The 16,839-nt window shown below is 37.2% G+C and overlaps 2 protein-coding genes across 3 annotated transcripts; one reads left to right on the plus strand and one right to left on the minus strand.

Moving 5' to 3' along the window:
- Positions 1-5,317: 5,317 nt before the first annotated feature.
- On the plus strand, positions 5,318-7,292 carry LOC140819939 (uncharacterized). Its single transcript, XM_073180214.1, has 2 exons — positions 5,318-6,056; positions 6,590-7,292. Exons 1-2 carry the CDS (start codon positions 5,542-5,544, stop codon positions 7,035-7,037), a joined length of 963 nt encoding a protein of 320 aa, XP_073036315.1. The 5' UTR covers positions 5,318-5,541; the 3' UTR covers positions 7,038-7,292.
- An 893-nt stretch (positions 7,293-8,185) lies between these two features.
- LOC140819576 (uncharacterized) lies at positions 8,186-12,013 on the minus strand. 2 transcript variants are annotated; one of them, XM_073179717.1, is made up of 4 exons: positions 11,138-12,013; positions 9,788-9,984; positions 8,910-8,978; positions 8,186-8,771 (listed from the first exon to the last, which is right to left on the minus strand). In XM_073179717.1, exons 1-4 carry the CDS (start codon positions 11,814-11,816, stop codon positions 8,385-8,387), a joined length of 1,332 nt encoding a protein of 443 aa, XP_073035818.1. In that variant the 5' UTR covers positions 11,817-12,013; the 3' UTR covers positions 8,186-8,384. The 2 variants fall into 2 exon arrangements, with proteins under 2 accessions (XP_073035818.1, XP_073035817.1); XM_073179716.1 differs by having other exon boundaries at positions 8,910-8,984; positions 11,138-12,012.
- Positions 12,014-16,839: the final 4,826 nt, after the last annotated feature.

Here is a 16,839-nt window from a genome sequence, read left to right on the forward strand (position 1 = left end):
CTATCTTTCTTCTTTACGAAGAGTACTGGTGCGTCCCATGGTGAGAAACTATGGCAGATGAATTCTTTTTCTAGAAGTTCCTAAATTTTCTGCTTGAGCTCTAACATCTCTGCTGGAACCAAACGGTACGGTGCCTTACAAATTGGCACAGTTCCTGGCACAAGGTCAATGGAGAATTCCACTTCTATCTCTGGTGGAAGCCTATGACGTCGTCTGGGAAAACGTCAAGAAAATATCTGACAACTGGTGCATCAGATATCGATTGGGTATGTGCATCAGGTGTTGAAATAATACTAGCCAAGAATGCTCGACACCCCTATGTATAAGTTTCCGGGCCTGCATGTTAGAGATCATGCGAGGAAAACTTCTCCACCTTTCTGGCTCAAAAATAAATTGCTCTCTGCCCAACGGTCTTACCAACACCGATCTTTTCTGAAAGTCAATTAGAACTTTGTTCTTCATCAGCCAATCTACATTAAACTCTGGCATTTGCAACACAATCAAATCGGCGTAAACTAGGTGGCCCTGTAGTTCTATATCGATATCTCTGACCACGCTAGTAGCTGATAACTCCTCCCCTGATGGGACTTTCACGGAGTAGTTCATGTCAAGTCCAATGGACTGGACATCAAAATAATTGGCGAATGTCTCTTAGATAAAAGAGTGAGTGGCCTCGGAATCTAACAAGACCTTTGTGGCTACTCTCTTTATAAAGATATTTCCAGTCAGTAGGGTATTGTCTGGGTTCGCCTCCTCGGCATGCATGGCGAACACTCTCCCCTGAGTTGGCTGCCTCCACTACGGGCAGTCCTTCAGCATGTGATCACTGGCTCCACACTTGAAGCATTTGCCCGAGCCCCATAAACACCGCCCCATATATTGGCGTTTGCATTTCAGCCACACTGGATAATCACCTGGCTTTTGAGGAGCCTTCCCTTGCGGTATAGAACCTTTGTATTTCGGTGGTCCTTGAAACGGCCTCTTTCTCGGCTGTCCCTGGAAAGGCCTTTTAAATTGCTGCTGCTGCAGTTGTTGAGGCGCCTGATATGGCCTCTTGCCCTGCCTGTCATTCTCGATGTCTTTCCGTTCCTGCTCTGCCGCAAAGGCTCTCGACATGGCAACAGTATAAGTAGTAGGACCAGCCACTCAAACATCACGGCACAAGATCGGTCGTAAACCATCAATGAAATGCATCAGCTTCTCCCGGGCATCATTCGCAATTAGGGGCACGAAGTGACACCCCTTCTCAAACTTCCTTACAAACTCTGCCACACTATTATCTTCCTGTCTCAAAGTCATAAACTCCCTGGTCAGTCGAGAGCGTACTTCTTCAGTGAAGTACTTGGAGTAGAACACTTTTTTGAAACCCTCCCAAGTAAGGGTCTGCAAATTCACTGCCACAGACACGCTTTCTCATCACAATCTAGCGTCTCATGTCAATAGAAAAGTAGTGCACCTGACTCTGTCTGCATCCTGCAGTTCCATAAATGTGAATATCACCTCGATTGACTTGATCCATCCCTTAGCTATCATCAGGTCAGTAGTCCCCGAGAACTCCTTTGGATCCATCTTCCTGAATCTCTCATACACTGCATCTGGCCTGGGCGGCCTCGCTCCAGTATCTACTACATCATTGTTCCCCGCAGACTGTGCAAAGAACTGAGTCATTCCTGCAAGCATCTGCGCTTGCATATATGGCGGTGGACGAGGAGGAGAGGCTCTCTCCTCATCCCGAGCCTCTCTATCCTCTTAACCTGCTCCCCGTGCAATCATACGTCTAGGAGGCATATTGTTCCAAAATTTACCCAACACATAAACCAACATGCATGAACATAATATCCATATCATCATAAGATGAATGTAAATAGAACTTAAACGTGTACATGCTGAAATCATGAATTTGATGCTTACTACATGAAAGAATTTTTAAAACTTACAGACTTGAGGCATGATTTCATGAGCTTCTCGCAACTGGCAGTATGCATAACCTTTTACAGGAACATCACTTTGATACCAACTGTAATGTACCGTATTTTTAAACATACTTAAAATTTGCGGAAAATAAAATTTTTTCTTAAATAAGTAATTCTCCTCCAAAATTCCATAAAAATAAAATTCTTGAACAAATATTTGATATGTAAAAAAAACTTGCAATGAGTACTTGTTTAAAACAACATAAAATAATTTTAAAAATCAGAGTAACAATTTTATCATGCATAAAACTCTTGAAACTGGAGCGGTCCTTAGGTTAGGCCTCTGCATAGTCCGAGTCAATTCACTGATCCCCGCCTATTGTCTCCTCAAACTCGTCCTAAGCTGTATCGATCAAGTCTAGTGAGTCTAAAGACTCAACATGTATAAACTGATAATAACAAGTAATATATAATAAACCACATGCATTTTAAAGTAGCCTATACATACTTAAAATCTAAACGAACGTACTTACATAAGCATAGACGTGACAACGTTTCATAAGAATTTTCATAAACGTGCTTGCATCGTACATACTTAAACATATATAATCATCATAATTTTGCGTAGAGATATGTTTCCAAGCAAGTGACCCATAAATATTGCGCCTGATCAGAATAAAACACAGTACTGGGCTGGCAGGGATGTCCACTGCCACATACATAAGATCTCCGGTCATGCTTTACCATGTGGATTGGTCCCTGGTCATGTTTTACCGCTTCCCAATCCTGATCATAACCCGGCCATGCTTTACCGGGGTGGAGAGGTGCGCGGACACGTTCGCCGGCTTCCAAACACATTCATAATTGGTCACAAGACAATTCGCATACCTCAAAAACATAAAACATTTTCTTTTTGCACGTCGAGTATACTTACATATCGTTGTACATACTAACACATACAAATGCCTGCCCGAGAAAAAAAAATTCCCAGAAGGCTTGGAGCTCGGGCGGTAAAAACTCACGCCCGAGCGCCGTTTACTGCCCGAGCGCCGCCCTGCAGCACACTAAAAACATCAATTTTCAAGATTAAAATCTCCCAATAATCAAATTAGTATTTGAAAAGTTTAAAATCTTAAAATCACCTAATAAATAAAATTAGCCTTTAAAATGCTTAAATTTTATAAATCAATTAAAATAATAATTTTCTTGACTTTAAATAAAATACCACATTTTCATAATCGACTAAATCTTCACCAGTCTCTTTTTTCCCGACTTCATATAGAATATTCGCCTGAAACATACAACTCAAGAAAATATTTTACTGTTAATCAAATAAACATGTAGTAGTTTGAAATAAATACAAAATCATAAATCATTTTAATGATATGAACAAAAGGAAATTGTTCCCACGAAGGAATTAAAAAAATTACTAATTCATATCATACCATCAAATAATAAAATTCATTTATCATAATATAATAAATGTACTATTTGCTTTAATTTTAAAATTACAAATTTATAAGATCGTTATAAAATATTCACATATTATATCACCACCAACGTGTGTGTGTGTGTGTATATATATATATATATATATATATATATATATTACATCCATGAAAAATTATGACTTTTATACTAAGAGTATTATTATGAATATCGGTAGGTTTGATCTGTTTCACAGATAAAGATTCGTGAGACAGTCTCACAAAAGACCTACTATATATACATATATATATATATATATATACACACGATGGGCCCTGTATTATTTATCTAATAAGTACCTTGACCGGAGCACAATAGAAGAGATGCATGTCGTGGAGCTACGATGGGCCCTGTATTATTTCCGAGTCTAGGCCCAAAACGTTGATTTGAAGGGCCCATACCATTATCTTTGTTTAAATATATTGTCGGGGACGTGACGAAAACGACGCCGTGTTTTCGATGCCTTGTCGACGGCGCCGTTTTTGCGTAGACGCCAAAGAAATTCGATTCCTTCTTTTATGTTTTTAAAAACGTAACACACAAAGATACTGAGGGTAGGACCCAGTTTTAACGCGGTTGCACGTTCTCTCCCAACCCCACCCGACTTTTATGTTTCAGGCCCCCTCCCCTCCCCCCCTTCTCACTTTTCCACAACCTGCCTCGCACCTACCTCATCAAATGATGACATTATATATATATATATATATATATATATATATATATATATATAATAACAATATTCGAGAACATCAAAATATTTAATTCTATAATTATCCTCCTTACACTACTAAAAACCTTTTCAAGTCACTCTATATTTTAAATGACAAAAACTTGTGTGAGACGGTCTCACGGGTCGTATTTGTGAGACGGATCTCTTATTTGGGTCACCCATTAAAAAGTATTACAAAATATGCTAAGAGTATTACTATTTATTGTGAATATGGGTAAGGTTGACCCGTCTCACAGATTATAATTCGTGAGACGGTCTCATATGAGACTAACTCATTTTAAATATAAAAAATCAAAACAAAACTTCCCTTTTAAATCGAACAACTTTTCTAAATCGAAAATAATTTCATGTTAATTATTTAGTATGATAATCAAATTAAAAATAGTAATAGCACATGCAATGTATGTGAATCTTTTACTAGTATATATGTGTGTGTCCTAATTTCAAATATATTTTCCAAATTTTATCAATCAAATTTATATATCCCAAATGCAATATAAAAGTTCGATTTTTTCATGTCTCATCATTCGATTCAAACGGTTGAAACGAGTAATAAATCTGCTATATACTATTTAATTTAAATTAAATATTGAAATTATGTGGATCTTGGATAAGGGTCTTTTAGTTAGGCACGAACATTACAAAACAGTTTTGTAAGTCAATTTTGTGAGAACAATTTTTTATTATGTCACTTATGATAACACTATTAGTTTTATGACAAAAAATATTATTTTTATATAAATATGGACATGTTGACATGTCTCACGATTAAAAATTCATGAAACCGTCTTACTAAAAACTTACTATTAGTTAGAATAGGTTTCTCCATAGATAAACCAAATAAATGATGTTTAATTAGAGATTTGTTAACTCATATTTTCCTTGCCTATTGCAGCAAATGATGCCGAAATATCATTTTCGTCGACGATTTACGGCTTATCATAATCTTAAATTTGATATAAAGTATTCTATTCGAAACGTAATTATAACAAACTCTTGAGGATTGCTTAAACAAAACTTCTTATATGTATTTTATTACCAAATAAAAGAAAGCATGAGACAAAATAAATTAATTGAATCGAATAAAATATATATTTGTTTATTAAAATAAAATTTATGAATTTTATCATAATTTATTAAATAAAATATATTTGTTCACTGGTTTTTAAAAGGTTGAAAAATTGATAGTAAAAGTTCACTGCTGGATCAGCTGTTTCTTCAAGAGGGTATCTCCAACGTCTGCTCTCCTTTAAAATATCGCGCATTACGCGTACCTTAGCACAACATCCGCCATTCAGCTAGGCTACGCATCCGCGAGGTTGACGACCCGCCGACCTATTTCAATTTCAACCCTTATCCGTTCTTTGCATGTGCTGACATTCAAGAATTTTCGTAGCTTTACTCACAAAAATGGGCGTTGATTACTATAACATCCTGAAAGTTTCGAGAGACGCTGGTGAAGAGGACATAAAGAAATCTTACAAGAGATTGGCGATGAAATGGCATCCGGACAAGAATTCGCTGAACACCCAGGTAGCGGAGGCGAAATTCAAGCAGATATCTGAGGCTTACGATGTGTTGAGTGATCCACAAAAGAGGCAGATCTATGATTTGCACGGAGAAGAGGGGTTGAAATCTGGGTTGTATCCGCCGCCGAAAGATTACAGCGGGGGAGGAGGAGGAGGGAGGGGGTTTATGTTTAATCCGAGGGATGCGGAGGATATTTTCGAGGAGTTTTTTGGTGGGTTGGATGGTGGGACGGGGAAGAGTACTGGTGTTGTCGGAGGCGGCGGCAATGCCGGTGGAGGAGGGAGGTTGGTGAAGGCTGAGGCGATGGAGAGCAAGTTGCCGTGTAGTTTGGAGGAGCTGTTCAAGGGTTCGAAGAGGAAGATGCAGATTTCAAGAATTGTTCTTGATGATAATGGGTTGGTACATTTGAGTTTCTTTCCTTGTTTGGTTAATTTTTCCCCTAATTTGATTGTAGAATTTGACATAATTGGTAAAATCCTTACCGATCACAGTGAATGAACCATTTGTACAAGAAAAACTCACCATAACTTCATTCTTTTAGCAGATTTTGTTTCTTTTCGTTAGTTCTATAACTTCATTTTTCTGTGGTTTTCACATGAGTATTTGCTAGAGCTTGCTGGCTCGATTTGTGAGGCATGTTTTCAAAAAAAATAAGTATAGGAAAGCTCAGTTGCTTGGACATTCATACAATAAATCAAGTAACAAAAGGCTATAATATTTTTGGGGTTGTATTCTAGTTATAGGTAAGTGGAAGGAAGCTCTTCTACCTAGTCAAGTTCTTTTAGGGCCTTAATGAAAAGTGATCTAATTTGAATAAAATACATTCAGCAACCTGACAAATGTTAAAGATTTGAGTGCTTGATTAGATCAAAATTGTTCTTGCCATTGAATTCCTTTGGTTATTATTAATGTGGAGACATAATTGCAGAAAGCCTAGCACCATTGAAGAAGTCTTGACCATTCATATTAAACCTGGTTGGAAGAAGGGTACAAAGATCACTTTTCCCGAGAAAGGGAACCACGAACCTGGCCGTGCCCCTGGAGACCTCATCTTTGTAATAGACGAAAAGCCGCATCCGATCTTTAAAAGGGATGGAAATGATCTGCTTGTCAATAAAAAAATCTCCCTACTGGACGCTTTAACAGGAAAGACCCTCAACTTAACAACATTGGATGGAAGAGATTTGGCTGTTCCAGTGTCGGATATCATCAAACCAGGCAAAGAGATTGTGATCCAAAATGAGGGAATGCCCATATCGAAAGAACCTGGTAAGAATGGAAATTTAAGGATCAAATTTGATGTCAAGTTCCCATCAAGGCTTAGTTCGGACCAAAAATCAGATCTACGGAGGGTGTTAGGCAGGACTGCTGAATAATGCTGGATCAAGTTCGAAGGTAACTTGTCATAATCTCCAGTCGTCGAGGTTGAACTAGGTGTATATACTTTCTGGGCTAGATTCTTTATTGACTATTGTTCATAGTAGAAGAAATAGATTGAGTAGATCGTTATTTAGAATTGTTTTAACTTGAATTCAGCCGCTGATCCAACTGCATGACAACTTTTTGTGATTGCTGTGAAAACATGTAAATTCAGCAACTTCTCCTTAATCAAGGTGGATTCTATTTGATTACTTTGTCCGAACTCTACTCGAATTTGCGACAACTGCGAAGAATCCATTGTATTCGAGATCCAAGAATTTCAAAAGAAGAACCAAATTGATTGTGCGAGTTGCGAGTTACATCATCTTTTTTAAAAGGGATGAAATGGACACGAGAGGAGCGGGTCGATATCACTGAACCAAATTGGGCACTGCCATAAAATAAAGCTTTTTAAAGCCGCGTCCACTTCTTTTCCTCTCTTTATATGTATAAAAGTTGGTATTGCCTCACAATTTCTTTAGAGAGTATTTTTCATTACTAGCTTTAGCTAAATAATCATTTAAAATTTTGATCTAAAAGGGCAATTTTTGGTGAGTAATATGTAAATATCTGACCCTACTTGCTTGGTGATGCAGTGGTTTCCTAAAGAGCGAGTAGTTCAGCCCCCCACCCACCCCCAAACACCTGTAATTTTGAAGCTAGAAGGTAAAATATGGCAATATTTTTATGGTCAAACCTTTGTTAAAATTTTGGCAAACCGAAATATGAAAGACTAGAGATGTTATTTTTTACGAATCCAAAGATATTTCTCATCAAATATACTCGATGCCTAAAGTTCAAAGCAAGTCTAATCTCAGCTATCCAAGTGTGATGTCAGAGTGTTCAAAATACTATGAACCCAATCGGACCAACTTTTGAAGAAACTTTTTGTATATCGACAAGCATTTATATCTAAACCGACCGATTCGTGTAAGCAAATCGATGAAATGAGAAGGGCTTGCCCCAGATCTTTGTGGGGAGGGCGAAAATTGCATTATGTATGTGTTTTGCTAATACTGAAGGCATTCTTTGGTACAGAGGAAATAAAGATAGAACAATATTTTAAGTACTCATCACCCGTTCAATTGACTGAACCAAACGATGCTAAAAAGAAAGATAAATATTATCCTTTCCATTCATTGTGCCATAAGTGCCAAGAGTTCTACAAAACTACCACTTTCAAAACCACCAAGAGTCTACAAGAAACCGCCATAACAGAAGTGCCAAGAGTTTTACAAAACCACCACTTTCAAAACCACCAAGAGTTCTACGAGAAACCAGATCACTAACCTTTGGCATAAAGCTCAAGACGCTGCTGGAATGTGCCCAGCATGGCCTGCAGAAGCATGATAATTGTAGTTATTGTTGCCCATTCCCCTGCCCCCTCGACCTCTATAATTGTAGTGGTTCCTGGGGTAATAACCGCCTGGTTGATCATAAAATTGGCCTCGTCCATTCTGATAGCTTACCCTCCCATTGCCTCGTCCCCCACGACCCCCATTAGCATACCCTCTGCGTACACCACTGCCACCACCACGACCACCTCTATAGTTCCGCTGGTAAGCCCTGTGAGTAGCATGCTGCTGCTCGTTCAAATCCAGATCTCTAGGGTCTTGATCCACTTCTGTTTCTGGTATTGCAACCTCTGCTTGAACCTGAACTTCAGGTGAATTCTCTAGCTCTTGTCCTCCCTAAAAGTAAAATATATTCTTGTTGAATATTATTATTGTTGTTGTTGTCGTTGTTGTTGCTACTAAAAGATATTGGGAGAAGAGGATTCATTTCCTCCACGTGATTCCAAATCTTGTAACAAGAGGAAAACAAACTACCTGATGAAGCTCTTCAACTGGTTCAGTTTTATCATTGTAGATTTCTTTACTATGGGAATTTGGTGAGTCCTCTTCCTGGAAGACACAAGAGTAAGCAATATAAAAGGACAACAAATGGAAGGAACAAGTAAAGCGATGTCCAAATAATATGAGAAAGAATCATTAAGGTACACACAGAACAAGTAACAGGCAATGCAAATCATTATGATCATTTCGCGCATTTGAAAACATGTTTTAGTATATTACAATCCCAATGAATACTATAGGAATATGCAACTGCTCATGAGTAATTCATGTTGAAGATTCTATTCTAAGTCCTGTAATGTTTGAAATCATCACAGTTTTGTGTAGGTTTGTCTGCGTGATGTACTGGAAGACAAGATTAGCTATTTCCACCGCGCCTTCACTTTTGATCAATTTAGAATGTATGAAAAATCAACATCTGATTGGAGAGTCTACTGAAGTGCAAAAAAGACAGTAGAAACTTGATTGTGGTATCTAGAATGCAGAGAACACTAACAATTATTATGATATCTAAAAAATTTAAGCTTCAGAAGCAAAGTCAAGCAGTAAAGTAACTAGAGTTGTGGCCTTGAAGGTGTGAACTACAAGAACTAGCATACGGACAGCCAGGGGGATTGATTTCTGTCCCAAAGCTACATAAAGATCACTTATCATTTTTCAAGAAAAGATGTGCCATTAGAAAGTGGTCTATCAAATATAATAATATAATAAAATATCGTCCGTTTAAACACACTTCGCGGACGACCCATTAAAACCTATGGTTCATCAAGCATAATTCATGTAAAATCCAATCAAAACTGAAACCACAGGAACAAATGCAAATAAATCTAAAATACCAATCAAGTCTAAAATACCTGTAGCTGATACTCCGAAACTGAGCCTTCCACGGGGGAAGTCACGCTAACAGGAACCACAGACTCATGAACTGGGATCTGAAAAGATTTATAATTCTCAGCAGCAGCAGCCACGTCAACAGTAGCCTTGATAGCTGGAGTTGTTGTAAAGTATTCTGAAGCCATAATTTTATCCAGCTTCTCCCTTAATCCAGCATCTAAAATGATACAAACGAATTCAAAACTTTATACTAAACTTACATTAAATGATGGGTTTGAAAGAGGGGGGGTTGTGTGTGTGGTGGAAAAATCTAACAACTGTGGACTAGCTAACTCCAACTTCCTTCTTCATCATAAAAAATCACAACATAGCACCATGGAAGACACAATATGCTACAGAATTCATAATCATATGGAAGTAGACTCACGGAAGCGGGCATGCACACTTATTGCTCATCCAGTTTTCAAAATACTGGATCTTCCTAGACTTCACAAAGAAACAAATTCTAGTTCCCAATAGAAATATTTTTCCCCAAGGAAGAAGCCTTCAACTTCAAAAGTTACAGACAACACCCCTCAAGCATCATGGGAAATAACAAATATAAGTTCTCATGTTAGTGCAAATTAATATAATCATAATTGAAGAAAACCATGAAGGAGAACAACAAAATAAAAGCATCTGGACTCAAACACAAAGAGTTCTGTTCCTAAAATGCCTTGGACCAGCCAAATGAGTGACTTTCAAGCATGATGAACATTATTCCTAGGACACATTTACTTTTACACATAATGAAATATGTTAACAAGTGGGATTGTACAATTATACTCCTTATCAATCGAACGAAAGGCATAGAAAAGGGCACCTAGCTTTGTGGGGACTCCAATTAACATCTTCACGGGGTAAAAAACAATGAATTTGCTTATATTTTCCAAAATATTCTAAAATTTAAGAGCAGAAATCATTAAGACTCGGGTTGAGGGGGTTCCAGCCATATCTCACACTACTCTCCCGCAACCCTTGCCCATAGGCCATAGTCATACTAAATAAATAACAGAATCATGCATCCACGTTCGTTGGATCATAACCATTAACAAAGACATTGCATCTCTTCTCTATCAAGAAAGACTATATAATTCTTATTCATAAAAGAACGAGCGGGATTCAGCTGACTCCAAGCAACCTGAAAGCGAGAGCTCTTCTTCTTTTGTGAACAAGCGAATCCACCACATATTAACTTTAAAATATTTAATCACAAGAGTATTTAAAAAAAAAAGGGAAAGAAAAGCTACATACACGTACAATGACAGATATACGGAAAGCATATGGAAGGAAACAATTATGGTAAAAGAAATATAGTGTAGTATCCATACAAGTGATATCCGCATTGGGGTCTATGTGTTGTTCCGAATTTGCAAGCCAGAGCCTTGCATGTTCGACGCATTTCTCCAGTGCGTTCTTGTGCGGTAAATTTGAGTTAAACGGCCGCGAAATCAGCGAACTCCCAAGCATAGAAATCAAATCCAAATCCCATTCTTTGAGGGGTGCCCCGGAGGCATCATCATCCGTAACATAATCATACGTCAAGCATGAGCTCCTCTCATGAGACCTTGTAATCATGTTATCGTGCGCCCTCATCAGCGTCTGAACATCAAAAACACTCCCAAAATAGAGCAAACTGAGCAGATCCGAAACATCCGAAACACCTCCGTTCCCGTTCTTCACATCGAGCTCTCGAACTTCTTCCTCGCGGCTATCTTCAGCCCCCAGGCTTCGCTCCTTCTCCAAGGCGAGTGAAACCTCTTGACCAACCGCTTCTAAAATAGGTTGACGAAGCTTCTCGAGCTCGTCAATCCCCGCCAGAACGGAGGGTTTAGACCTTAGGGTCTCGTCTTGCTCCTTGTGTAGGGTTTTTCCCTGAGACACAGATTCCTCCATCTGCGTTATGCGGTTCAACTTCTTACGCAAGGCGCGGAGGCGTTTGTTGATAACATTAAGAACTGGACCGTCGTTGGTTGTGTCGGACAAGGAGGATGCCGCCATTGCCGCCATCTCGGGTTGAAATCGAGGCAGAATAGGTGAGAAGCTAGGGTTCCGGCCGCCGGAACAACTGAATCAGGTGGCGGAAGAGAGGGTTTGGGGCGCAGGAGGCGGCGCCTGAGGGGTTTAGAGTGACAGAGGTAGTGGGCTGTGTGAGCGGTTACTGAGTGTGATTATTGATTGTAGGCCGGCGAGGGTGTAACTGGTCATGTTAGAGTCCACAATTTATAGTAAAAGAAATGTTAAATGCACAATAAATAAATATTGTAATAGATTACAAAATTATATTTTTGAAATTCAAATCTATTTTAATTAGTTTTATAATTTCAAAAACAACGTGTAATCGACTGTGTAATCACATTATACATGTAGTATACTTTTTTAAATAATAATAACATAACGAACGTTAGTCATGCTAGCTCTCTTCGCACACGTCTCTCGTGAATACATAATCTTTAACATCGAGTCCATCGTATTAGACCGACAAATGGACTCATTGCATGACAAAACTTGTATGAGACGGTCTCATATGTCGTATTTTGTGATACGAGTCTCTTATTTGGGTCATCCATGAAAAAGTATTATTTTTGGCAAAAACTTGTGTGAGACGGTCTCACGGGTCGTATTTGTGAGACGGATCTCTTATTTGGGTCACCCATGAAAAAGTATTACTTTTTATGCTAAGAGTATTACTTTTTATTGTGAATATGGGTAGAGTTGACCCGTCTCACGGATTATGACCCGTGAGACGGTCTCACACAAGACGCGCTCATTATTTTTTATATGATAAGAATATTATTTTTTATTGTGAATATCAGTAGAGTTGACTCGTTTCACAGATAAAAATTCGTAAGACTGTCTCACAAGAGACCTGCTCTTTTTTATAATAAAAATTTAAAATTTTGAATTTTAAAAAAAAATGCATATTTTGGAGTTTCGCAAAATTAAGGCAAAATGTGATCACAATCAGTAACGGATGATACAATATATTTTGCACCTTTCGCCACTAATAGCAGCGGATGCTGCAAATAATTGCAATGTCCAAGATGCCATTTGAAGCTTCTTATGGCAGCGGCGAACGTTAAAGTGTCAGCGGAATCTATTTTTTTTAATTATTATTATTTTTTAAAAAAAAAATTAGACAAATATCTTATTGGTAAAATAGGAAGAATATAACAAAAAAATGAAGTTGAAACTCAAGTTTAATAATTTTAAAAATGGATCACTTTAAATGGTGAACTGTCAACCAATTTTATTTTTTTTAAAAAAAATCTTTATTTGTAAAATGTTAATTAATTTATCTTTAAAAAAATTTTAATTTTTTTGTTTTAGAAAAATCTTTATTTATTTAAATATGTGTTGGTTTAGTTTTTGAAAAAAATAAATATGCATATTTATCTACTAATTTTTTTATTTTATTATTACTAGTAATATGATTGATAAAAATTAATAATTGTAATATTAAAATTTTTAAATTTTTGAATATGTAATGTTTTTTAAAAATAAAATCTTTTATTTACTTAAATATACGTTGATATAGTTTTCAAAAATAAAAACTAAAAGAAGTTGTGTATCTATGTCGATCCATTTATTTTTATTTTTTAAAATTAATGGATTTGATTTTATCAATGATTTAGAAATATCTTTATTTTAAAAATAATAATAAATTTATCTTTCGAAAATTTTGCCTACGAAAAAAATAAAAAGTAATTTGTTGGAACATTCTAGTTTGGTGAATGGAACCAGACTAAATTTTAGAGGTAAACTAAATTCAGAAATCTAACTGATAAATTCGTATGAAGTATACTGTGGGACAAAGATTCTGGGTGACTGATTCAGATCCACCATATATCTATCAACAAGGATAAAATCTTTTCACTTTCTAGTAAATCAATTTGATCGGTGTTTAAGGATCAGAGTCAATTTTTAAACTTTCCTTCTTTCTCTGATCAGTGATTAAGGTTCAGAGTTGCGGTCAAAATTCTGAACATATCAGAAAAGACGACAAATTGGAAAGAAGGACATCAACGGTCATGAACGGAATATTTAGAACAGGTTTTCGTTGTCTATGGAATATATAAATAGACCAGTTCATTTGTATCAAGAGACAGTTCTGACTCTTATATATACAAAGTGAAATGATAATCTCTCCATCAAAGAATCTAAAAAGCCCAACTTAAAGTCAGCGCACCAATATAATTCATTATCATATCAGTTCAAGGATTGGTGCTTATAAGTTTTCAATATTTTTTGTAATTGAAAGGATGAAGTTTTAGTTCTTAAAATTCTTTAAATCCGAGTGTTTAACGTGCCAGCAAGTTACCAGAGGCCAGCTGGGAAGCATAAGCCACTTCCTATTCCCGAGTGGAAATAATAAATATCACGATGGATTTTGTAGTGGGATCGCCAAGGACTATTAGGGGATTCAATGTCATTTGGGTGATAGTTGATCGTATTAGGAAATCAACGCACTTTCTACCTATTAAGACGACATTCACTATGACTCAGTATGTAGAGTTGTTCATCTGAGAGATATTCAGATTGCACGGAATTCCAGTATCCATTGTTTCAGACAGAGATCCGAGGTTCACTTCGTCGTTCTGGAAGAGTCTTCATTTAGCTATGGGGATGAAGTTGTTGTTCAGTATAGCGTTTCATCCTCAGATCGATGGTCAGTCCGAAAGGGTGATTCAGATTCTAATGGATCTACTCCGAGCTTGTGTAATCGATTTTCATGGCAGCTGGGAACCGAAGTTACCTCTAGTATAATTCACTTATAACAATAGTTATCAATCGTCTATAGTTATGGCTCTTTATGAGGCACTTTATGGGAGAAAATACAGATCGATATATTGGGATGAAGTTGGTTGAAAGAGGAGAGTGTTGGAACATTTCATGTTCGCAATCTTTATTTTGATGTTAACAAAACTTGTTATTGTGTTTCTAACATATTTACTCAAGTGTGAAGTTATTAAAACAAGAAGCAAGCTGAAACTGAATTCTGCACAAATTAAATTTCTGGCGAGTGTCGGTGTTTCAAATATATCTCTCAACTGATTGATTCAAATGACAATCTGCCAAATGTAATGATCAGAACACTCAATTTCAAACAAGTCTTATTTCACGTCAGTTGGGTAAAATCAGATGTTATCTAGGTCAAACTGATCATAACCGATCGTAACTGATAGCACGAAGACAACAATCAGTTGAGAATGAGCAATTGCGGTATTTTGACCATCTCTCAGCTCGGTTATTAGAATGAAGTGATTCAGTATACGTTGGAAAGATAAGACGATGATCTACAAATCATATTCGGAAGTAAAAGTCTGAATCGAAGCTTAAAATGCTGATAAATGACGATGAAGCTACTGGTTCTGCACAAACTGAAATCAGCTAGGCTGATTTCAACACACCAGCTGAAACTGAACCAACTGAATCAGCTGTTGACCAGCTGACCAACCAACTGAACTAAACCAGCTACTGACCAACTGAAAAACCAGCCGAACAGGCTATTTTTGAAGAAACTGAACAGCCAATTTAGTCAGCTTCCGTGACTGAACACACAGTCTTTGTAGAGGCTCAACTAGACTCGGCACAAGCTGAAGAAGTGCCAAATAAATAACCAGATATTATTTCAGTTGCACATCCAACTGAAGAGCCAGTTTGTACATCAGCTGCACAACAAACTGAACAACCATCTCCTGTTTCAGCTGATCAACAAACTGAAGAGCCATCAAATACCTTTGTAGATCCGAATCCTTCTTTTCCTCCACAACTTCAACAAGAATCCTTACCATAACAGGATTCAGAACTAGTGACACTTGAAGTGGATACAACTGACAGGGCTATGATCATCTTTGATGACAAGACAGAGACAGGAACCAGCAGCTTTTGAAGCTATGTGTCCTGGCATCTCGGTAGCAAGTGAATCCTTGATCGAAGAAATTCAAGAGATCCAGTCCAATCTCGCCGGTATGGTGTCTACCCTGTAAGATATCAAGTCAACTCAGTTCTTGCACACCATGAGATTTGATTCGATGAAAGACAACACCATGGGATATTTGCACAAAATTCAAAAGGACATCACTTCTTTAATCCTTCAATTAGACGAACTTCGGAAAGATAGAGTGTCAACGGAAGCTCATTTCCAGACTCAAGCTTTAGTTACAAAACGTTTGGAATATCTGGAAAACACTATGTCTAAAAGAATGAATTTACTGCAAGACATACTCTTAAATGCCGAGTCAGATCTCAACACAGATGTGCGGACATTATCAAGAAAGGTTGATGGGTTTGACAAAAAAGGGGAAGAACAAGAGCCAGAGAAATCTTCAAATGCATTATCAAAGAAATAGATTCTTTTATTCATTCAGATTATTTAATTCTCTTATTCTTTGTACAAATATGTACATTGAAAGGATTATTTTATCTACTAGTATTTGATTCAGTTGATCAGTTCATAAATTCCAAGTTTTTTCAAACACCAAAAAAGAGGAAATTGTTGGAAACTGAATTTCGGTTGTTTGACAAACTAAGTGATTAAATCGATTGGATAAACTGATCAAGAAGTTCGAAAGCAACTGAACACATACTCAAATCTGAACATACACAGTCAACTGACTAATGAGTTGGAAACTGATCAGTTGCTTCAATCAGTCGTAAGCTTACCAACCATATTTCAGCTGATTCTTCAGCTGGAGACGTCATTAGTTAACGAAAAGGACGTTCAACCGAAAATAGTACAAAAGCAGACTGCAAACAGATAGTGGGAACGCCGCAATTAGTAGCATTGTATGAATGTCAGTACAACGTTGACATAGAAAACCAACGGATAAAAAGATTCAAATATTAAATGTTACCAGAAGAAGAGCCTATATATAGCAGAGAGGAACAACTGAGAAAATAGAGGGTGAACACATCAAAACTCTGAACATCTAAACTCACCTATTCTCTGAAAAATATGTTGTTACTCTGCTGAAAGAAAAGCTCACACTTATCGCATATATTCGAAGCAATTAAGGCTATATTTTTGAGG

Source organism: Primulina eburnea, chromosome 18 (genome assembly GCF_022965805.1).
Source record: "Primulina eburnea isolate SZY01 chromosome 18, ASM2296580v1, whole genome shotgun sequence".
Lineage (NCBI taxonomy): Eukaryota > Viridiplantae > Streptophyta > Magnoliopsida > Lamiales > Gesneriaceae > Primulina > Primulina eburnea.

Bases quoted from the DNA above. Each gene is read 5' to 3' on its own strand.
- LOC140819576 (XM_073179716.1), bottom strand. From the start codon at position 11,816: ATGGCGGCAATGGCGGCATCCTCCTTGTCCGACACAACCAACGACGGT. The intron at 8,985-9,787 runs GTATTTTAGACT...TGTGTCTTCCAG, and splicing joins TTTCGGAGTATCAGCTACAG to GAAGAGGACTCACCAAATTC. The intron at 8,772-8,909 runs GTAGTTTGTTTT...TTTTACTTTTAG, and splicing joins CAGTTGAAGAGCTTCATCAG to GGAGGACAAGAGCTAGAGAA.
- LOC140819939 (XM_073180214.1), top strand. From the start codon at position 5,542: ATGGGCGTTGATTACTATAACATCCTGAAAGTTTCGAGAGACGCTGGT. The intron at 6,057-6,589 runs GTTGGTACATTT...ACATAATTGCAG, and splicing joins ATTGTTCTTGATGATAATGG to AAAGCCTAGCACCATTGAAG.